This window comes from Lepidochelys kempii, chromosome 3 (genome assembly GCF_965140285.1).
Source record: "Lepidochelys kempii isolate rLepKem1 chromosome 3, rLepKem1.hap1, whole genome shotgun sequence".
NCBI lineage: Eukaryota > Metazoa > Chordata > Testudines > Cheloniidae > Lepidochelys > Lepidochelys kempii.
Window position 1 is genome coordinate 191,223,578 of NC_136382.1, and position 23,986 is coordinate 191,247,563.

A 23,986-nucleotide genomic window follows, 5' to 3' on the forward strand; every position below is an offset into this window, starting at 1 on the left:
CAGGCTATAAGCAGCATCACAGCTCAACTCCCCCTCACTGAATGCCCAGAGACTGGACTCAGATGCAGAGGGAATGGAGGATGGGTCATGGAATATGCCTCTGCATCACATCCTGAAGAACAATAGTAACAATACAGATAAGTAACCGTTTTTATTTCTTTGAGTAAATGCAGACATGTATTCCACTTAGGTGACTCACAAGCACTACCCACTCTAGAAGGTGGGGCTCAGAGTCTATCTAAGAAAGGACTGCAGGACCGCTCTACCCAAGCTAGCATTCACCTGGATGATGCAGTAATGGCATAATCAGGGGTGGCCAACCTGTGGCTCCATAGCCACATGCAGCTCTTCAGAAGTTAATATGTGGCTCCTTGTATAGGCACCGACCCCGGGGCTGGAGCTACATGCGCCAACTTTCCAATGTGCTGGGGGGTGCTCACTGCTCAGCCCCTGGCTCTGCCACAGGCCCCACCCCCACTCCACCCCTTCCTGCCCCCTCCCCTGAGCCTGCAGTGCCCTTGCTTCTCCCCCTCTTCCCCAGAGCCTCCTGCATGCCATGAAACAGCTGATTGCGACGGAGGGGAAGGCACTGATCGGCGGGGCTGCCAGTGGGAGGCGCTGGGAGTGGGGTGGGGAACTGATGGGGGGCTGCTGACATATTACTGTGGCTCTTTGGCAATGTACATTGGTAAATTCTGGCTCCTTCTCAGGATCAGGTTGGCCACCCCTGGCATAATGGTTCATAAACATATGTATGGATGACCACATGGCAGCCCTGCAAATGTCCAAATATGGAGATGTCATGGAAGAACACTATTGATGTAGATTCCACTCTCGTAGAATGAGCTCACACTCACTGAGGAGGTGTAGCCAAAGCTATTCCATATACAGTCTTGATACAGGATGTTATCCATGTAGAGATCATTTGTGAAGAGACCTCTTGCCCCTTCATATAATTCGCATATGAAACAAACAGGCAAGGCAAAGCATGAAACGGTTTAGTCATATCCAAGTAGAAGGCCAGACAACATCTGACATCTAACATATGGAGATGCCACTCCTCCAGAGATGAATGCAGCTTAGGAAAGAACATAGGTAAATATATCACCTGGTTCAAATGAAACTGAGAAACCACCTGTCATAAATATAAAGGGAAGGGTAAACCCCTTTAAAATCCCTCCTGGCCAGCGGAAAAATCCTCTTACCTGTAAAGGGTTAAGAAGCTAAAGGTAACCTCGGTGGCACCTGACCAAAATGACCAATGAGGAGCCAAGATACTTTCAAAAGCTGGGAGGAGGGAGAAAAACAAGGGTCTGTGTCTGTCTGTATGATGCTTTGGCCGGGAACAGAACAGGAATGGAGTCTTATAACTTAGTAAGTAATCTAGCTAGGTATGTGTTAGATTATGATTTCTTTAAATGGCTGAGAAAATAGCTGTGCTGAATAGAATGAATATTCCTGTCTGTGTGTCTTTTGTGTAACTTAAGGTTTTGCCTAGAGGGATTCTCTATGTTTTGAATCTAATTACCCTGTAAGGTATCTACCATCCTGATTTTACAGAGGTGATTCCTTTACTTCTATTAAAAGTCTTCTTGTAAGAAAACTGAATACTTTTTCATTGTTCTAAGATCCAAAGGTTTGGGTCTGTGGTCACCTATGCAAATTGGTGAGGATTTTTACCAAACCTTCCCCAGGAAGTGGGGTGCAAGGGTTGGGAGGATTTTGGGGGGAAAGACGTGTCCAAACTACATTTCCCAGTAAACCCAGATAAAGTTTGGTGGTGGCAGTGGAAATCCAAGGGTAAAATAATTTTGTACCTTGGGGAAGTTTTAACCTAAGCTGGTAAAAGTAAGCTTAGGAGGTTTTCATGCAGGTCCCCACATCTGTACCCTAGAGTTCAGAGTGGGGAAGGAACCTTGACACCACCTTAGACAAAAATGTGGGGTGTGGCCGTAAATTTACATTGTCTTTGGAGAATTGTGCAACTCAGACTCTCCTTACAGATGTTATCGCTACCAGGAACGCAGTCTTCTGACACAAAAGTGGAAAGGGATAAGACACCAGGGGCTCAAACAGGTCCCATCAAAGCCACTAGGACCGTGTTAAGGTGCCACAGAAGAACCGTCTCTCAGACCAGAGGATGGAGATGAAGAAGCTCTGGGGCTGGAACCGAAGCCAACAATACGGGATCTCCCATACTCCTGCGTGGTACTGGGGAACAGCTGGGAGGACCTGCTCCATTGCATATGCGGACAGTAATGCCATGCAAGTCCACGCTCTTCCTGGAGATGGAGGAGGAAGAGTCTCCATGAGGCCTGGAGTGGTCTCATACAAACTTTTCCTCAGTGCACTTGACAGGGAATGGCTCCTCCATCTCTTTGGAGAGATGCCAGCTTCAGAGCTTGAAACGTGGCACTCTAAGAACCCAAGGGCGACCTCTGATCCTGTAAGGGCCTCGGTGCTGAAGCAGGCCACATGATCTGTTCGAGTAGGTGCTGTTTCAGGTGAATATCCCTAGCCACCCGAGTCCATCTTATGAACAATCTACAGATTGAACACCATTCCTTGACATGGGCCTCACCCAAGCACAGCAAGCACCAAGTGTGGGGATTGACTCGCCACAGGATGGATAATGTCTAAACCCTGGTGAGGGAATCAACAGGTAAAAACTTAACTAACTCTAACACTAAATCTAACACTAAGGGTGCTAGCTAACTGTGCACAACTAGGAAAAAACACTAAAATAGTGAGAGATTGTGATGTTAAGAACCACACAGAGCTCAGACTCCAGTCATGGATGGTAAAAAGGAACTGCGGGGGGCAAAGGTGGTACCATCTCATATAGCCAGGTATTGAGTACAAGGTACGAGCACCGCCTACTATGTGTACAGCTAGGAAAAATTTTCCAGCTCTCATGAGCTGGGCGCGCGCACAACTGAGTGGAATACACTGCTGCATCTACTCAAAGAAGAAATTAGGGAACTTTTACCCTGAAAACTTAGGTGCTGAATGAGTTTAGATGCCTACTGGGTTTGGCAGGAGTTTTGTGGAAGGCAGTGGAGCCAAAACTGGGATTTAGCCGCCTAAACTCAATACTTAAGTGCCTAAATCTGGGGTTTAGGCACCTACGTACCTTTGTGGATCTGGACCTATGTATTTACCTACACTGGAATTTTCCCAAGATACAAGAAATAATACCCTTAATCTTAGTAAAAATGCCACAGGTTCTCTAATGATCACTAATGTCCAGGACCTTCATCCCACTATGTTTACTGAAAAATTTTATTCTATCTTAGATAAGAAGAGATTTATCTTAAGTATTTGTAGGTTGCCATTCAAAACAGTTAATCTCAATGCCAGTTTAGAAGAGAAGTCAGATGGACACTATAAAACATATTGTAACTAATATACTTAATACAGCAATAGTTTTAATTACCACTATATATTGTAATCTGTTGATTTGCCCAAAATTATTGGGGTGTCACATCTGTCCATTTTCTGCTATTTTCTAAACACGAGGATAGGAATGTAAACAGTTCAAATTTGACTAGACTGTTCACAAATTTTAGTACTTCACAGCTGCATTCATCTAGATTTCCCACAAAACATGAGTCAAGTAGCCAGGAAGTCTACTAAAATATGTACTTTTACCTCTATTACAGTACTACACAGCTAGAGTTCATCTTCAAATTCTTTCACTTGTATTCTGCACTACCAATTACCATCTATTTCAGGAAAGGTACCAGCTGTGCTGTTCCTTCCCCGAGAAATCCACACTGCAGTGCTCATGTCTTCACCAAAGGGAACTATACACAAAGGTTTTGAAGAAACTCCTTTTAGTTTTCAGATTTAAAGAAACTCATCCACTGAATATTGGAGTCATTCAAATATCTTTTTAATTAAAATAATAGTTGGCAGGACTACAGTCATTCTCTAATCATTTCTGAAGAACACAAAAGTAACATTGCTTAACTTATTCTTTATTTTTAGTGCATATTTAAAGGTACTATTTTATTCTGCAGCAAAATCAATGAAATGCAAGCCTTCTCCACTTCCCAGGACACATTCTTTGTTCTTACACGTTTAAGTTACAATGGTCAATAGACGTATCTGTAAACACTTACCTCTCTAACAGACAACTGTGGTGGGAGCGACACAGAAAATACAAAGCTAGTAAACTGGTACTCAGCAGAATTAACCTTTTGGCACACCTAAAAGAGAAGGATATGAATCCTCAATAAGGGAGTTAAACTGATAGTCTTTTACAATATTCTTTATTCTAGTGCAAATCTTCTATAACATTACTTTTTGGTATACATTCATATATAAAATGACCATAAGCTCACTAAATCCTACCCAGTTAGAGACAGGTTTTTTTTAGGTTTCTTTAAGGACTGTAACTTCCAGGCAGATTTTATATTATTGTCACTGTATACCCTCATTGTTACGCCACTATAAAAGAAACCCAACTCAATATTTTATGTTGACGCTAATCATAAAAATAAGACTAGGCTTGGCAGAATTAGATTTTTTTAAATAATTTCAATGGGTAATATAGATGTTTATGTTTAAACATTTTTTTTCAATTTTTAGAGATCTAAATTTTTCAACGCTGTGCAAAATTGCAATGCTAGAGGGAAGAGGGAGTCAGATAATCATAGAATCACAGGGTTAGAAGAGATCGCAAGGGTCATCTAATCTAACCCTCTGCCAAGGTGCAGGATTTGTTGGGTCTAAACCATCCAAAACAGATAGCTATCCAGCCGCTTCCTTTTGAAAACCTCCAGTGAAGGAGCTTACATGATCTGAATCCATGTTGCCCCACACAAGGCACCCTAGTAAAATAGACTTTTAAATTATTTGAACTTCATTCACTTTTCACTAATGGCCACCTTGTTTAAACACCCAGTTTTGGAAAGGAATAGCAAAAACATGGTAATCTTCTAGAACTTTAACTAGGTCTACTTTAATGTACAGGCTATGATTAATTTTAAAAAATTCTGATGCATTAAATTAGGTTTGCCTAAAGTCTGGCCCAATTTGTTACTGTGACTGCTTACAGTACATTATTTTTATATTACTGTTCATTAAGAAAGAATATGCATTAAGAAGAATATTTCAGAGCAACACTTGGTAATTATTTAATGGCAGCAGACACTGCAATTCAAAAAGTTAAAACTCTGTAACTATTAAAACACAAATTGTCAATATCACATCACAAATATACAGAGTTAATAGCCTTAAATTAAACTCTAATAAGTTCTCAAGCAACATTTTTCTTACTTTGCCAATCTGTAAATTTAGATTATTATTAATGGATATATTTTTTCATTGGTTTGGGCATATACAGTGAAATTGACATTTATAAAAAAAAAAATCTAATCCTTGCAAGCCTAAATAACAGTTATTGAAGGGAACAATCCCAGTGGTAGAGGAATGAAACAAATATAGTCTAATTTCATCTTTCGCTGTTGCAATTCTACAATAACACAAATGCAGAAGTCCTTAGGATAGTACACTCACAAACATATTACTTTATTACTTTGAAGATTATGAATTACCCGAGATAAAATACTTTATCTTTTATTTTAAAAGCAAATGCCTACATTATCTCAAGATTAGTGTATAATTTTTTACAAATATAAGAGGCAGCATCAGAGCCCAGATTTCTATTCTATTTAATACTAAACAACTAAATTTGTCACACAAAAAACTAGCAGGCAGACTTTGTCTTTCCTATCTTTCTCTCTTTTACCCAGTATGACCATAGGTACAGAATACACGGCCATTACCTCCTTTGGCAGGCCCCATACATTAAGCGTAGCCTGTTGCACAAGTGAGCTCCTTCCTTAGGAGGCAACTATTCACCTCCTGTGGGCTCCCTCTCCTCTCAACTACCACTGTTGCTTCTCCTTGCTAGGAAGAGTGAAATCCCAGTGGTATCCCACCCACAAATTGGGAAAATAATATCCCAGCATTGCTCCCCAATGCCCAGGCCTGAGGAAGGGGAGTGAAAATCCCAACAGCAATCAAAAGCAAATGCTGCTGCTGCTTCTCCTCTCTCGCTCAGCACATCTCCTACCCATCCCCCCACATGTTACTGTCACGGCCCCTACCACCCTTCCTCTCTCCCCTCAAATACTGCCAACCCTAAGTACTAGAAAACCATGAGTCTGCTCCCAACAAGTCATGAGAGAGTCTTAAAAATAATACATTTTCAGTTCTTTTTCTTATCCTTCTGCTGCTGGAGCCATCAGGGTTGCTGCTGCCTCTCCGCCACCCTATCCACCCATCTGTGCAAAGGTTGCTTGGTGTCTAAGAGAGCACCAGGAATGGGAGAGCACTAGCAACAGAGCCCCATGCAGAGGTGCGTGTGACAAGGACTAGTTGACATAGAGAAGGAAGAAGGATGGCAGCAACTGATTTTTGGGAGCAGGGCTATAACTGACTTTAGCTGCAGGGAGGGGAGTATCTGATTATTGGGAGAGAAGTAGTAACAATTTTGGGATGGGGAACAGGTGCTGGGGGATAGAGATGGGATGAGGTGAAGGGAGAATGAGGAGCAAGGGTCCCCGTAAGCTGCATGGTTATATGGCCATGCAACCTGCTGGCAGACATTGTACATAACCATGTGCCTGTTGGAGAAGGGAGCTGCTCTTCTCTGGGCTGTCCCTACCTGTCCCTCCCTCTGGGCTGTCCCTACCTGTCCTTCCTCCTGGAGAAATGAAGAGTGAAAGGGAGCAGATAGGTGGTGAAAAGGAGGCAATAATGTACATGGAGCACAGAATGAATGAGGAGGGAAGGTAAGTCCAAGGAGCGGGAAGAAAGAGAAGGAATGAATGAGTAAAAGGAGTAGACAGAGAGACACACTGAGCAATCAAAATGAGTTATTTTGATACTCAAAGTCTTTCCAGAATCTAAGCTGAACCCCTAATTCAGAATCTTGAGAACTTCAGTCTGTATCTGCTACTTAAATATACAGCATCAGATATTTAACTAACTCCAATTAAGCACTGGCTGGTGTAATACCAGAGCTGTTAGCTACACACCTCTGCTGGAGTTACACAGATATATTTGGGGGCATTGTCCCAAAATCCACTTATTTTGGTAACTGTTAAAAACACATGGTTGCTTGCAGTGTTGTAGCCATGTTGGTCCCAGGATATTAGAGAAACAAAGTGGGGGAGGTAATATCTTTTATTGGACCAACTTCTCCTGAAGAGCTGTGTGTAGATCGAAAACTTGTCTCTCTCACCAGCAGAAGCTGGTCCGATAACAGATATTACCTCCCCCACCATATCTCTCTAAAAACAAGTGGTAGCATTCCAATTAAAATCAATACTGTATGCCAATTGCACTGTTAGGATAATGAGTTTCTCTTAGGAAAGAATCAGTCTTGGCTGTTTTTTAATCAATTGCTGTCAGGTTTTCTATTGCCACTCAATGGCATAACTTTAAAAAGCCAACACTAAAAATCTGGTCCATAATGTAGAAGGTATTTTGCCTAAGGAATCTATTGCCACTCAATGGCATAACTTTAAAAAGCCAACACTAAAAATCTGGTCCATAATGTAGAAGGTATTTTGCCTAAGGAACAAACTCATTCACTGTAACAATAGAAACTGCACAATTCTAACTGGTCCCAGTTTATTGGCTATGCTGAATCCAATGTTCATTCTACTATATCAACTAGTCTTATTTTCTTAAGTTTTGAAAACCCCCCTGCACATTTCACTCTGTTACCCAAGCAATTTTATCCTTCATTTATAGTGTTTACAATGCTCTTCACTCTATCTTTTTCCCTAATTCATAATCATATTCTCTCTTATAACTTTTATGCTTATAGTCTTTTGTACCACCAAATTACTTAACATTTTCCCTTAGTCTGTGGCTTCCTAAAGATAAGAATACATTATAAGGGCGATTCATGCTGCTACCATAGAATCATAGAATATCAGGGTTGGAAGGGACCTCAGAAGGTCATCTAGTCCAACCCCCTGCTCAAAGCAGGACCAATCCCCAATTAAATCATCCCAGCCAGGGCTTTGTCAAGCCTGACCTTAAAAACTTCTAAGGAAGGCGATTCTACCACCTCCCTAGGTAATACATTCCAGTGTTTCACCACCCTCCTAGTGAAGAAGTTTTTCCAAATATCCAACCTAAACCTCCCCCACTGAAACTTGAGACCATTACTCCTTGTCCTGTCATCTTCTACCACTGAGAATAGTCTAGAACCATCCTCTCTGGAACCACCTCTCAGGTAGTTGAAAGCAGCTATCAAATCCCCTCTCACTCTTCTCTTCTGCAGACTAAACAATCCCAGTTCCCTCAGCCTCTCCTCATAAGTCATGTGTTCCAGACCCCTAATCATTTTTGTTGCCCTTCGCTGGACTCTTTCCAATTTTTCCACATCCTTCTTGTAGTGTGGGGCCCAAAACTGGACACAGTACTCCAGATGAGGCCTCACCAATGTCAAATAGAGGGGAACGATCACGTCCCTTGATCTGCTCGCTATGCCCCTACTTATACATCCCAAAATGCCATTGGCCTTCTTGGCAACAAGGGCACCTGCTGACTCATATCCAGCTTCTCGTCCACTGTCACCCCTAGGTCCTTTTCCGCAGAACTGCTGCCTAGCCATTCGGTCCCTAGTCTGTAGCTGTGCATTGGGTTCTTCCGTCCTAAGTGCAGGACCCTGCACTTATCCTTATTGAATCTCATCAGATTTCTTTTGGCCCAATCCTCCAATTTGTCTAGGTCCGTCTGTATCTTATCTCTGCCCTCCAGCATATCAACCACTCCTCCCAGTTTAGTATCATCCGCAAATTTGCTGAGAGTGCAATCCACACCATCCTCCAGATCATTTATGAAGATATTGAACAAAACCGGCCCCAGGACCGACCCCTGGGGCACTCCACTGGACACCGGCTGCCAACTAGACATGGAGCCATTGATCACTACCCATTGAGCCCGACAATCTAGCCAACTTTCTACCCACCTTATAGTGCATTCATCCAGCCCGTACCTCTTTAACTTGCTGACAAGAATACTGTGGGAGACCGTGTCAAAAGCTTTGCTAAAGTCAAGAAACAATACATCCACTGCTTTCCCTTCATCCACAGAACCAGTAATCTCATCAAAGAAGGTGATTAGATTAGTCAGGCATGACCTTCCCTTGGTGAATCCATGCTGACTGTTCCTGATCACTTTCCTCTCATGTAAGTGCTTCAGGATTGATTCCTTGAGGACCTGCTCCATGATTTTTCCGGGGACTGAGGTGAGGCTGACTGGCCTGTAGTTCCCAGGATCCTCCTTCTTCCCTTTTTTAAAGATTGGCACTACATTAGCCTTTTTCCAGTCATCTGGGACTTCCCCCGTTCGCCACGAGTTTTCAAAGATAATGGCCAATGGCTCTGCAATCACAGCCGCCAATTCCTTTAGCACTCTCGGATGCAACTCGTCCGGCCCCATGGATTTGTGCACGTCCAGCTTTTCTAAATAGTCCCTAACCACCTCTTTCTCCACAAAGGGCTGGCCATCTACTCCCCATGTTGTGATGCCCAGCGCAGCAGTCTGGGAGCTGTCCTTGTTAGTGAAGACAGAGGCAAAAAAAGCATTGAGCACATTAGCTTTTTCCACATCCTCTGTCACTAGGTTGCCTCCCTCATTCAGTAAGGGGCCCACACTTTCCTTGGCTTTCTTCTTGTTGCCAACATACCTGAAGAAACCCTTCTTGTTACTCTTGACATCTCTTGCTAGCTGCAGCTCCAGGTGCGATTTGGCCCTCTTGATTTCATTCCTACATGCCCGAGCAATATTTTTATACTCTTCCCTGGTCTTATGTCCAACCTTCCACTTCTTGTGAGCTTCTTTTTTATGTTTAAGATCCACTAGGATTTCACCGTTAAGCCAAGCTGGTCGCCTGCCATATTTACTATTCTTTTGACTCATCGGGATGGTTTGTCCCTGTAACCTCAACAGGGATTCCTTGAAACAACTCTTTTACAACTCCTCTATCCATTAAAAATATGCACCTAAGAGAAATGCTGAACAGCACAGCACCATCAACTGCATTTCATGCCTTATTTATTCTCCAGTCACAAAGCATAAGTAAAGATGGGCTCACCGTCTACAACCACATTGTACTATATGCATGCAAGTACCATGCAACTGTATGCAAGTACCATGGAACTGCTGTCAGCCCTTTGCTTTTGAAACATGATCATGGAGGTCTGTCTGAGTTAGATTAGCTTCAGGAGACAGTTGAAGGTTCACCTGTTTTCTCAGGCTTTTTTAGTTAAATTATAGCAAGGCCAGGGTAAAATATGATCTTGAGCAACGCAAGGGTAATTCCCCTTTGTTGACTGTATATGAGGTACCCAGACACCACACCAGTAGTGTTATTTAAGTAGTTAAATCAGTAATTGCAGATGATGAAACAAACTGAAGCATTTTCCCATCTGCTCTTGATTTAAGTTACACAGAGTATTTTAAATCTAGATGGAGCCACTCAACTACATATGGGACTGAAACTGATTAATGATTTAAAAAAACAACAACAACTAGATCACAGGGTTTGCATTGCAGGATTCTACCAAACACACATTTAACAGCTCATAGAAAAATGTGTCTACAAAGTAGGAAAAGATCACTTACCTTCTTAACAAAATCTGTCTCGCAGAACTCCTGAAGAATTCCCAAGCACACATTGCAAACCTTCAGAGTAGAGTTCGCCATAGCAACATTTACATCATCTGCCACAGGGGTCTGCTGGAGGGCCCCATTTTGATTCAAATCCTCAGCCCCTTCTCCCATGTTCTCAAGTCTGATTCTCTTACATGGGGGGTCAGCTATTTCACAACAAAATCTGTCCTCTTTTTCTTTATTGTACTCCAGGAATTCATGAAGCTCTCTAAGCAAATCCTAAACAACAAAGAAATGAACCGTAAAATGTGTGTGTTTGCTTCACAGCTAACATACAGCTTCTCCCTCCTATGTGTAAGACTCATTTATGCAGGCGGTCCTACAACAAGCACCAATAACTCCAGTTCCAAAAGGTGATATTAACTGTTCTAGTTTAGCTTTAAATAGTGCATATAATTACTAGCTTTTCATAATCTGTGTAGAAAGATTTATTTGCAGAATTCAAAAACTCCAAGTTAAAATATTACAACTGTAAATGATACACAGATAAATTAAATTTTGCTGAACAGACAACAGATTTCTTTATATTATGTAAATAACAGTAGAAGTTCTTTACTATGGCTCTGATTTTCAGAAGTCCTGTGTATCCATAACTCCAGCTGAACTCAGCGGAGGCTGTAGGTGCTCACCACTTCTGAAAACTAAGTCCTGTGGAACTTAGATTATGTTGCCATTTAGCATATCCATTTTATTGTCCAATAATTACAGTAGAATCTCATTAATTCTCAGTTCGTTAATCTACAGACCTAATAATTCCCTCTGAAAAAATTAGCAGACTCATGCAACTTCTCAATGAAGGTGAAATAATATGTACTGCAATGAGATCTCATATCACACAGACTTCAAAAAATTTAAAGTCTACAATAATACATTAAAATTTATAAATAAAATTTATGTGCAATAACTAATACACTACTACATACATAGTTACAACTAAACAACCCTTGCAATAAAATTATATTTTGAGATGCAGTATCATTATTTTTTTTAAAATCACATTAGTTTGGCTTACCCACTAATTCCCAAAATTTAATAATTTACATTGGTAATGAATTAGTAAGGTTTTGCCATATCTTTCAGGAGGAAGAAATGCAGTTTTGTCTAGTAGCTAGATCATGGGATTGGGAGTCAGAGGTTCTGCATTCTATTTCTGGTTCAACCAGACTTGCTGTGTGACCTTGGGCAAGTCACTTAACTTCCCCTGTGTCACAACATCTCCATTTGCAATGAGTTATAAATACTAGCAAATAGAGAGTCCTAACTCAGTGGATTTGTGAGGCTTAATTATTTTAAGCACTTGGAAATCTTGATTGATATACATTTTCTGGCATAGCTACCATATTTCCTGTGCATATTTTTTGTTGCCTGATTTTAGGATGTTAATATTATTAATTTGGATAATATGGGTTATAGGCTCACCAATTAATCTGATCAGAAGATAATAAGGTTCTTGTCCCAAAATCAGGCTACAGAGTTCGCAAGGACCGTTGGGATGTATGAAAGGACACACACACTGAGATAAATGTAGCCTTAAAGACTTTTATTGAGATAAATGGAATAATAATCAAATAGTAAAATAATCAGAGTTACAAAGGCAATAATATTATTCTAGAGATACATGTGCTATTATATACCATAACGCTTTTGATTAATATACTCACACTCTTCCTTGATAACCTGGTTGTAAGAGACAAAGAACCAGCCTCGCCTCTGGCATGCCAAGAGACTTCTGGTCCAGGTTCCTCAATTCTTGCGTGGGAGGTGCAAAGCTTAGGAGAAGCTAAAGAGCTAAAAGCTATTGAAGCTAACTTAGAGTTTTACTTAACTAACTGACCTAAAACTTACAGTTAAGAACTAACAGACTAATGGACTAATAAACCAAGAAGGCTTGAAGCTTGAATAGTATACCAATATAACCCCTGAAGCTTAGAACCTTAGAAGCTTCCTTGGCATGGTGGGTCACCGCTCTTATAGAGCTCGAGCACTCAGGCCCTCCTTCTATGTCCAAACTTAGTTTCCTCAACCACAAAATGTTAGGCTACCACAGGCTGGTATGTTTGTACGTATTGATGACATATACATACATATTAATGACATCAGATCATTCTCACATTTGTTATTTCTGTCCTACCCGGTTATTTTGGTTCTTTCCTTGTGGTGTTCCTGTTAAATTTACATAGGGTCTGAATTTAGGAAGCCCCCCATGCCAACCTACCTCTACGTATCCTTTATCTATCTATGTTAAAGGTCGCATCCATATATGGACCTTATGCTTTCTCTCATCACCACCTATATAGGTGAAAGGTCCCGAACATATGTCTGCTAACTTTGCTTAAGCTCAACCTATAGGATGTGGCCTGTAGGTTCCCTGTGTTACAGCCAAAATACTTTAATATAAACCTATTCATCGATTAGAATAAAACAAATAATCAAACCCACAAGAAAATAAGAAATCCATAAGAAAAAATATATAGGCAATCAAGCAGGCTAGCCCTATAGGTTAAATTTTATAAATACACACATGTGACCCAGACTCATCTTATCTTCCCCAGAGCTCAGACTTTTGTCAAGGGGCGGAGAGTCCTGCCTCCACAATGCTACCTTAGGACAGACAAACTGGTGGCTTTAAGTTCTATAAACAACTTTCTCTTGGAACAATAACATTTTCAATTTAAAGGTTTAGAATCATTCTCTCAGCAAGGTCATTAACTCAAACTATTATCATTAATCACTTAAGACAGTGAAATAAACTTACATGGGACTTCAAAGACTGAGGCATGTTCCTTGTCCCAAACAGTTTAATTTTCTAAGGACCTGATCCTGCAACTGATAGTGTGCAGGCACAATAGTTCACCTCGTCAATGTGGCCCAGAGGACTGGGCACTGTACAGAACTCAGGAGACGTGGGATCTAACTCCTGGCTCTACAACTAGCCTACTGGGTGACTATGAGCAAATCACTTCAGTGCTCCCTGCCTCAGTTTCCCTATGTGTAAAATGGGAATAATGACACTGAAATTCTTTGTAAAGCACTTTGAGATCTACTGATGTTAGGAGCTAGGTATTGAGAGCCACAATAGTGTTTAAGACAGACATAACACAGGACAATAGCGTAAATAAGGGAGGGTGTGGACAGCACTGGAGTAGAGGATTCCTTGACAATTTGGGTTTTAAGGAGGAATTTGAAACAGTAAAGAGAGAGAGATGAGAAGACTGACAGACAAGAAGTGAAAAACTATTTCAAGCAGAGGGGAGGCATGAATTCACCTGGGAGTGGGAGGATACACGGGAATAGTAAGGAAAGATGATTATGAGGAGAGATGGGTAGAACAATTAGAGGAGAAAAAGGAAATTAACACAGATGTAGGCGGAGGGCAAATGAGATAAGACTTTGTAAACAAGGAGGAGGCAGGGTGGATAAAAATCAATGATTTTTTAAAATCAAAAATATCCTATTTTATTTATCAATTTTTTTAATTTAAATGAAATAAAAGTTAATTTTTTAGAAGTAAACCTAGTTACAATTAAATTTGAAATTGACAACCTGAGTTAAGGCCTAAACTTTTTATAATATGTTAAAAATCATTTAAATTAAATACAGAAACAATATTAAGTAGTACATGTTTGCTGTCAAATTTTAAAGAAAGTCTAACCATTGAACTGATGGAAGCCCCTGGCTGATCACCTGGAACCAGAGTTTGCTGAAGCGCTAAACTAGATTTTGACAGCCATAACTTCTTATGCGGATGCAGAGAGTATTTTTTTTCATTTCAGTTTATTCAACTAGTACAATTCAATGATTAATTCATTCAAAGTTAAGAAGCTAATTAGAAGATGAAAAAGCTGGAAAGCTTGTTTTCTTCTTCCAATCTATGAATAAAAATGAGGTGTGAGAGGATGAGACCTACTAGTTCTAAAATCTTGAAGGACATGGTGACCAGAAACAATCAGTTCAGTTCACTAACTACAGATAATATTTTCTTTGTTTAATAAGTTAGTTTTAAATGCAAAATATATTATGATATTTTTTTAATAAAACTTTTCTTATATATACAGCACATTTAAGGTAGTTTTATTTAATAAAAAAATTAAAATGTTGGTTTGGGACATTTTAATTTCATCTTAATTTCTATCCAAATACAGCTTGACATTAATTTTTTATTTGTGATTTATCTAGTAAATAAGAAATGCATCAATCACCATTTTCTAACATAATAAAAATGTAAAAATTAAGAATCTGAATAGCTATTGTCATAAATATAAAGGAAAGGGTAACCACCTTTCTGTATACAGTGCTATAAAATACCTCCTAGCCAGAGGCAAAATCTTTTCACCTGTAAAGGGTTAAGAAGCTAAGGTAATCCCACTGGCACCTGACCCAAAATGGGCAATGAGAGGACAAGATTCTTTCAAATCTGGAGTGGGGGGAATAAAAGGTTTGGGGTGTCTGTGTGATGATTTTGCCGGGAACAGATCAGGAATGCAAGCCTTAAAACTCCTGTAAAGTTAGTAAGTAATCTAGCTAGAAAATGCGTTAGATTTTCTTTTGTTTAGTGGCTTGTAAAATAAGCTGTGCTGGAGGGAATTTATATTCCTGTTTTGTGTCTTTTTGTAACTTAAGGTTTTGCCTAGAGGGATTCTCTATGTTTTGAATCTGATTACCCTGTAAGGTATTTAACATCCTGATTTTACAGAGGTGATTCTTTTACTTTTTCTTTAATTAAAATTCTTCTTTTAAGAACCTGATTGCTTTTTCATTGTTCTTAAGATCCAAGGGTTTGGGTCTGCGTTCACCTGTACCAATTGGTGAGGATTATTAGCAAGCCTTCCCAAGGAAAGGGGGTGTAGGGCTTGGGGGAGATATTTTGGGGAAAGATGTCTCCAAGTGGGCTCTTTCTCTGTTCTTTGTTTAAAACGCTTGGTTGTGGCAGCATACTGTTCAAGGCCAAGGCAAAGTTTGTATCTTGGGGAAGTTTTAACCTAAGCTGGTAAGAATAAGCTTAGGGGGTCTTTCATGCAGGTCCCCACATCTGTACCCTAGAGTTCAGAGTGGGGAAGGAAGCTTGACAGCTATATAATTGCTTAAGTAAATATGTACAGATATAGTGTTTCCTCCAAGTTAGCAAGGAGAAGCACCAAATTTAGTGTAAAGCCTTTATTTAGTTGCAAATCCACATTTTAATGGATATTAATGAGAATCATACCTTTCTTTTGGAAAATAACTAAAAGTACAAATGCAAAATGATTAAAATTGATTATTTAAGTCAAGTTTTCCTGCTTGCTGATTTAAATCATGAGTCAAATCAGTGATTTAAATTGCTTTGATTTAAATCAAACCATCTTGGGAGGAGGAGTTTGGATTTGATATAAGAGAAAGGCGGCCAAGGAAGGGATTCAAGTGTGTGATGATGACAGGGTCAGAGCAATAGAAGTGGAAGATGACTTTAGATTTTGGATTGGGATGTGTGGAGAGAGGTGAAGGGTGGGTAGTACAGAGAGAGATTAGTTATCAAGTTGACTAATGCATGGACAAATTTTGCAGGAGCAGAGACAGAGAAGAAGTGTTGGAACTCAGTGAGTGACTGGATGCGGGGAGAAGAGGAGAGGGAAAACTCATAGACGACACCAACATTCTGAGTCTCTGAAGTAAAGGATCCTGGAGTTGTCAATGGAAACAGAAGGGAGACGGATCTGAAGCAAAGATAAGCAAGTTCAGTTTTGGAGAGTTTGAGTGGTGAGACATCCTGGAGCAGTGGCTCTCAACCTTTCCAGACTACTGTACTTTTTTTCAGGAGTCTGACTTGTCTTGTGTACCCCCAAGTTACACCTCACTTAAAAACTACTTGCTTACAAAATGAGACATAAAATACAAAAGCACACTATTTCGGAAAAATTGCTTACTTTCTCATTTTTACCATATAATTATAAAATAAATCAACTGAAACATAAATATTGTACTTACATTTCAGTGTATAGTACATAGAGCAATATAAACAAGTTGTTGTCTGTATGAAATTTTAGTTTGTACTGACTTCGCTAGTGCTTTTAATGTAACCTGTTGCAAACCTAGGCAAATGTTTAGATGAGTTGATGTACGCCCCTGGAAGACCTCTGCGTATGCCCAGGGGTACACGTACCTGGTTGAGAATCACCGTTCTAGAGGAACAGTTAGAGAAATCTGGAAGAAGGAGGAGTGTATGAGGGTGGAGAGGTAGATCTGGAAATCACCTGCATATGGAAGCTCCAAGGGAAGGGGATGACCTTTCTGAGACAAACAGTATAGAGAAAAAAAGAACAGGGCCAAACACAGAACCAGAGGGATGCCAACGAACAGGAACAGAGATGCAGATAGAGAGACATAAGAGAAAAGGCTAATGGAGTAGCCAGTAAGAACTGAGGAAAATCAGAAGAGAACAGATACCATCAAAGAGGGTAGTTTAGAGCAGTGGTGTCCAGCTTGCGGCCATATTGACTCTAAATTGTGGGCCTGGCATGCAGCCATTCGAAGAATGTGTGTTTGATGACAAACTGAAAGTATGTCCCCAAGCCAGGCCCTGTGATATTAAGAGGAGGTTACTCACCCTGTACAGTAACTGACGTTCTTCGAGATGAGTGTCCCCGGGGGTGCTCCACTTCAGGTCAAGGTGCGTCCCAGCGCCCTCGATTGGAGATTTCTACAGCAGTACCCCTACGGGTTGTGCACACGCTGTACCTGCCTCTCGAGCAGTCAGTGTTCTAATAGCGCATGCACAGCCCGGGCTCCTCAGTTCCTTCTCTACAACGGAGTGTGTTACAAATTCCAAAGTAGAGGGGAGGAGGGCGGGTACTGGAGCACCCACAGGGACACTCATCTCGAAGAACATCAGTTACTGCACAGGGTGAGTAACCTCTTCGAGAAAGAGATGTCCCTGTGGGTGCTCCACTTCAGGTGACTGAAAAGCAGTATCCCTTAGGATGGTTGGGACTTCGGAGGAGGCACGAAGGTGTTGACAAGACAGCTCTATCTAATCTGGTGTCAGATGCTACAGTGTGAATGAGAGCATAGTGATTAGCGAAGGTAAGTTTCGATGCCCAGGTAGCTGCCTTGCATATGTCAGACAGTGGGACATTACAGAGAAAGGCCATGGAGGTGGAGACAGCTTTGGTAGAGTGTGTTCTAATTGATGTAGGAGGTTGTATTTGCCTGAGTTGGTAACAAAGGCGTATGCAGTCAACAATCCATTTGGAAAGTCTCTGTGTAGAGACAGCATTTCCTTGTGAGTGCCAAGTAGTAGAGACAAAAAGTCTAGGGGTTTTCCTAAATGGTTTCATTCTATCCAGGTAAAAGGATAATGCTCTGCATACATCAAGAGTGTGCATTGTCATTTCAAAGGCATTAGCATGAGGTTTTGGGAAAAATGTTGAAAGGTGTATAGGTTCACTGAGGTGAAAGGAAGAGTGTATCTTAGGTAAGAACCTTGGATGCATGCAGAGTATGACCTTATTGTGGAAGAACGTGGTATACAGAGGGTCCGCCATAAGCGCCCCCATTTCTCCTACTCGTCTGGCAGACGTGATTGCTATGAGGAAGGCGGGCTTCATGGATAGGTGGACAAGGGAGCAGGTAGCCATCAGTTCAAAGGGTGTATCCATCAGGGCTTTGAGGACTAGGTGTAAATCCCAAGGTGCAGCAGGCAGTTTCACATCCGGGTATAACGTCTGCATGCCCTTCAGGAACCTTTTGGTGATTGGATGGACAAAGACGGTTACGTTGTCAACCTTATGGTGAAAGGCGGTGACTGCCGCGAGGTGGACCTTGAGTGAGCTCGTAGAGAGGTCAGATGTTTTAAGGTGTAACAGGTAATCCAGTATCAGTGGAAGTGAAGCAGAAACTGGAGAGGTCTGTTTGCCAGCGCACCAAGATGTGAACCGTTTCCATTTATGTAGGAAGGTAGTGCGCGTGTTGTGTGTTCTTCCTTGTAGCAAGACAGTGCGTACTTGGTCCGAACATGTTAATTCCGCATTGAAGAACCATTGATCAGCTAGGCCCTCAGGTGGAGAGTTTGTACATCAGGGTGAAATACTTGTCCCCTGCATTGTGATAGGAGGTTGCCGAGTGGTGGAAGGGGAATGGGTGGCTTGACCGACGTGCAGGAGAAAGGGGTACCACGGTTGTCTTGGCCACGCTGTGGCTATGAAAATGATGTTGACTCTGTCTGTTTGTATCTTCAGAATTACTCTGTGCAATAGAGGCATTGGTGGGAACACGTACATGAGAGTCTTGGTCCAAGGGAGCATAAAGGTATTCCATCGTGACTGTTTCCCCAGGCCTGTTCTGGAGCAGAATGTCAGGCATTTTTTGTTTGTTGCTGTGGTGAATAGATCCAGTTGGGGATAACCCCAGGTCTGGAAAATGTTGGAAAGAATGGTGTCATTGAGTTCCCACTCGTGCTGTAAGGGGAATGATCGGCTGAGCTTGTCTGCGGTGGTATTCTGCGAACCCAGCAGGTATGAGGCAGAAATATGGATGTTGTGTTGAAGGCACCAGTTCCCAAGTTTTACTGCCTCTGTGCAAAAGGAGTGTGATCGGGCTCCACCGTCTGTTGACATAAAACATGCAAGTGATGTTGTCGGTCATTATTCAAATTCCGTGGTTTTGGATGATGGGAAGGAAATGGAGGCAGGCATTGTGTACAGCTTGGACCTCTAGCAAATTTATGTGAAGCCTGGTTTCTGAAGTGGCCCAGAGACCCTGAGTGGTGAGGTGGCCGATGTGTGCTCCCCATCCTGTGAGGGATGCATCTGTGGTGATGGTAATTGAAGGGGGATCTTGTCAGAAGGGAATCCCGGTGCAGAGGTTGATGGGAGAAGTCCACCAGAGGACTGAGTCATTGACTTTCTGGGGCATAGTTAGTAACCTGTTTAGCCTATGCTTGTTTGGTTTGTATACTGTGGCTAGCCAACCCTGAAGGCATCGCATGTACAGGCGAGCATTTGCGACCATAAATGTGCAAGCGGCCATATGTCCTAAGAGCTGTAGGGAGTCTCGGACTGTAGTCTGTGGTCTGGCACGTATCTGGGTAATCAGGATGCCCATTGTGTGGAATCTGTCCTGAGGGAGAGATGCAAGACTGGTTGTGGAATCGAGGTGGGGGCCGATGAAGGCCATTTGTTGGGTAGGTTGTACGGTAGATTTGTTTTTGTTTATTTGCAGGCCCAAGGTGCGGAAGCAGTGAAGGGTTGCAAGAGTTGCATGGTTCGCTTCTATTTGAGTGGGAGACTTGAGGAGACAATCATCCAGGTAAGGAAATATGAGGATTCCTTTTTTCCTGAGATGTGCCATTACAACTGCTAGCACCTTGGAGAAGACACGTGGTGCAGTGGAAAGGCCAAAAGGGAGGACCCTGTACGGTAGTGTTGCGCTCCCACAGCAAATCTGAGGAAACATCAATGGGCAGGGTGGCTAGAGACATGGAAATATGCATCTTGGAGGTCGAGGGTTGAAAACCAATCCAGAATTATCACTGGGAGAGTAACCATCCGGAATTTCTGTTTCTTGATGAACTTGTCCAAACATAGAAGATCGAGGATAGGGCGACAACTGCCGCTTTTGTTTTCCGTCAAGAAGTAGTGGGAGTAAAACACTTTCCCTCTGTGTTGAGGGGGTACCTCCTCTATTGCTCTGAGATGTATGAGATGTTGTACCTCCTGACAAAGATGTATGAGATGTTGTTCCTCCTGTTCATGAGAGGGGTCCCTGAAGAGGGACGGGGTGGGAGGGTGGGTGGGAGGTAAGGAGAGGAAGGGGATGGCATAACCCAATCTAATGATTTCCAGGATCTATCTGTCCGTAGTGATGGTTTGCCAGTTGGCCAGGAATGGACGCAAACGGTGTCCAAAAAAATGGTTGGTTGGAGTTGGTGCTGGAGAGGGTGCGATGTTTTCTAAACCCTCGACCAAGACTTCAAATTTGTTTATTTGGGTTAGGAGGGTGGGTCACCGTTGTTTGCGGAGGGCGACGTCATTGGTTCCTGGGCCTATGTCGTTGTTGTTGTGTATCTTATTGTCTGAAAGACGCTGAGCAAAGGTATGGTAACGTGGTCATTGGTATGGCTGATATCTATATTGTCTCTTCTTTGTGGCAGGTGTTTGGATGCCTAAGATCAGAGCATGGCACGGGAATCCTTCATGGAGTGAAGGACCCCATTGGTTGTAGCGGTGAAGAGCTTGTCTCCATCGAAAGGGAGATCTTCGACCATATTCTGTATCTCCTTCGGAAAGGAGGAAGAAGCAAGCCATGAGGACCGCTGCATGACGACAGCCGTGGCTGTGGATCTGGCCGCTGCATCCGCAGCATCGAGGGCAGCTTGAAGAGCTGTGCGGGGGATCAATTGGCCCTCGGACACCACTGCTTTAAATTGTTGTCATTTATCCTCCGAGACATCATCAATAAATTGCATTACCTTAGCATAATTTTTGTGGTCATATTTTGCTAAGAGCGCCTGTCAGGGTTCCTTCCCCACTCTGAACTCTAGGGTACAGATGTGGGGACCTGCATGAAAGACCCCCTAAGCTTATTCTTACCAGCTTGGGTTAAAAATTTCCCCAAGGTACAAACTTTGCCTTGGCCTTGAACAGTATGCTGCCACCACCAAGCGTTTTAAACAAAGAACAGGGAAAGAGCCCACTTGGAGACGTCTTTCCCCAAAATATCCCCCCCAGCCCTACACCCCCTTTCCTTGGGAAGGCTTCATAATAATCCTCACCAATTTGAACAGGTGAACACAAACACAAACCCTTGGATCTTAAGAACAATGAAAAAGCAATCAGGTTCTTAAAAGAAGAATTTTAATTAAAGAAAAGGTAAAAGAATCACCTCTGTAAAATCAGGATGAAAAATACTTTACAGGGTATTCAGATTCAAAACACAGAGGATCCCCCTCTGGGAAAAACCTTAAAGTTACAGAAAACAGGAATAAACCTCCCTCTTAACACAGGGAAAATTCACATAAAACAAAACATAAACTAATCAGCCTTGCCTGGCTTACCTATACTGGTTGCAATATTGGAGACTTGGATTAGGCTGGGTCGGAGAAGATGGATTTCTGTCTGGCCTCTCTCAGTCCCAAGAGAGAACAAACACGTAAACAAAGAGCACAAACAAAAGCCTTTCCTCCCCCCCAATATTTGAAAGTATCTTGTTCCCTTATTGGTCCTTTGGGTCAGGTTCCAGCCAGGTTAGCTGAGCTTCTTAACCCTTTACAGGTAACAGGATGTTGCCTCTGGCCAGGAGGGATTTTATAGCACTGTATACAGAAAGGTGGTTACCCTTCCCTTTATATTTATGACAGCGCCGCATAGTTCGCTACTCTTAATTGCAAAGTGGAAGAAGAATACACTTTGCGGCCAAAGGAGTCCAGTCTCTTGTTATCTTTGTCTGATGGAGTGGAGCGGAAGTGTTGGGTATTTGTTTTTCTGATTGGCCCTGTCAACCACAAGAGAATTAGGTGAGGGGTGCGTAAATAGAAACTCTGAACCCTTAGATGGAACAAAATATTTTAGGTCTAATCTCTTGCTAATGGGTGTTATTGTAGCTGGGGTCTGCCAAATAGTTTTAGCAGGTTCCATAATGGCCCCATTTATTGGTTGGGCTATTTTGGAGGAGGTCGTAGCTTGCAGGATGTCGGTAAGCTCATGGTGTGTTTCAGGTACCTCCTCCATGGTAATACTGAGCTCTTCTGCTACTCTGTGACACAATTCTTGAAAGTGAGCGAGTTCATCAGTAGCAGGAGGTGGTGGCGGTATCATGGTGTCTTGTGATGTTATCACTATAGAAGAGGTGTGTGGGGCAGTGTCCTCTGTAGGGGTGGCGGCCACTTTAGGTCTTATCTAGGTTTCAGTGTAAGCAGGCAGTGGGGAGGGTCAGACAGCTTTCCTCCAGGCAGCCCGTGGAAGACCTGAGTGTGGTGTGGTGTAGGTCCATGGACCCCAGTGTGGCCATTGCCCCCCGGGGGGGGGGGAGCATAGGTGGTCCCATCCAGGGATTGCCATACCAGTGTGGATAGCCTTGAGGATATGGAGATCGTGCTGAAATGCATCTCCCAGATGTAGATAACTGACTCTGGGGAGAGTATTGAGAGAAAACATCTGGTCATCGTATTCCTCTTCCTCATCCTCCCACACTTCATTGGAGGGGCTTGTAGTGGTAGGGGAGTACTGAAGGTAGGGTGCTAAAGGTCTCGGTGATAGGCTGGTGCTGAGAAGAGGAAAGTCAGGGGCATGGGACACCCTTAAATCCTCTGGCTGTAAAAACTGCGATGAAGCTGAGTGACCAGGAGTCGGAGCCGGTGTAGCTGGTGAAGGCCGTCTACTGATGCACCGAAGGGTGTCCCGGGGGCACAAGCTGGCTCCGCAGAGTAGGAGCCCCTGAGGTAGGCACTGCAAGGGAGGCAGGAGACCTCAGTGCTGAGAGTGGCAGCTGTAAAAGTGGCACCACATGATCAAAGGACGGTGCCACAGCTATCACTTGTGCTGTCGGCACCGTAGTAGCTCTCAGCACTGTACTGGCAAAGGTGGCTGTAGAAGAGCTGAAAGAGGCTGGCAACTGGAAGCCCTGAGCCTTGGTACCATGTAGTGGGGCAGCCAACTCACGGGCACTGCCCGAAGTGCCTGCCTTGTGGAAGGTGCTGAACCGCAGAGCCGGAGTCAGCGGAGACCGAAGAACCAGTTTTAACTTTTTTCCCAAGGAACAACTCCTGAGGGGAGAGGAAGCTGTCCATTTTTTTTCTTTTCCTTTGCCTCTGGAGGGTGTCACAGAGGTTTGCTGGCCAGGGTCAGAGGCAGGTCTGAGGCAGTTTTCCAGGAACAGCATTTTAAGCCTGAGCTCCCTGTCCTTGCGGTCCACACTTTCAATTTGTTACAGCAGATGCATTTTTGGGGTACATGAGACTCCCCCAAACAGCGTACGCACTGTAAATGCCCGTCCAAGATGGGGATGGCATCCTTACAGGAGGTGCATCTCTTGAAGCCTGGGAAGCCTGGCATGTCCGAAACTGCGGAAGTGTTGTCTTTTTTTAAAGAAATAAAAGTAACAGCTAATGTAACTTATCTAACTAAACTGAGAAACAAACCAACTAGCTGGTCTCAAAGAGCAATGCTGAACTCTCTCTCTAGCCGGGGATGGTAGAGAAGGAACTGGGGAGCCCGGACTGTGCACGCGCTATTAGAACGCTGACAGCTCGAGAGGCAGGTACAGCGCGTGCACAGCCCGTAGGGGTACTGCTGTAGAAATCTCCGATCGAAGG

General features: G+C 42.7%; 1 protein-coding gene and 1 long non-coding RNA gene across 7 annotated transcripts in view; one reads left to right on the forward strand and one right to left on the reverse strand.

Annotated features, from left to right (window-relative positions):
- PUS10 (pseudouridine synthase 10) overlaps positions 1 to 23,986 on the reverse strand; it is an 85,015-nt gene that overhangs the window by 45,320 nt on the left and 15,709 nt on the right. For 2 of the 5 annotated variants that reach the window (XM_073339365.1, XM_073339366.1), the window contains 2 exons: positions 10,657 to 10,923; positions 4,125 to 4,211 (listed from right to left, as the gene is read on the reverse strand). In XM_073339365.1, coding sequence (XP_073195466.1) covers positions 4,125 to 4,211; positions 10,657 to 10,923 — 354 coding nt within the window. Of the gene's footprint in view, positions 1 to 4,124; positions 4,212 to 10,656; positions 10,924 to 12,365; positions 14,184 to 23,986 lie in introns of those variants that run through there. The other 3 variants (XM_073339368.2, XM_073339367.1, XM_073339369.1) reach the window with 3 other exon arrangements.
- LOC140909625 (uncharacterized) lies at positions 1,924 to 21,135 on the forward strand. Of its 2 annotated transcripts, XR_012158297.1 has the most exons (4): positions 1,924 to 2,662; positions 16,246 to 16,437; positions 19,897 to 19,983; positions 20,828 to 21,135. It is a non-coding gene; the product is annotated as an uncharacterized LOC140909625 (long non-coding RNA). The 2 variants fall into 2 exon arrangements; XR_013635615.1 differs by lacking the exon at positions 1,924 to 2,662 and having other exon boundaries at positions 15,747 to 16,437.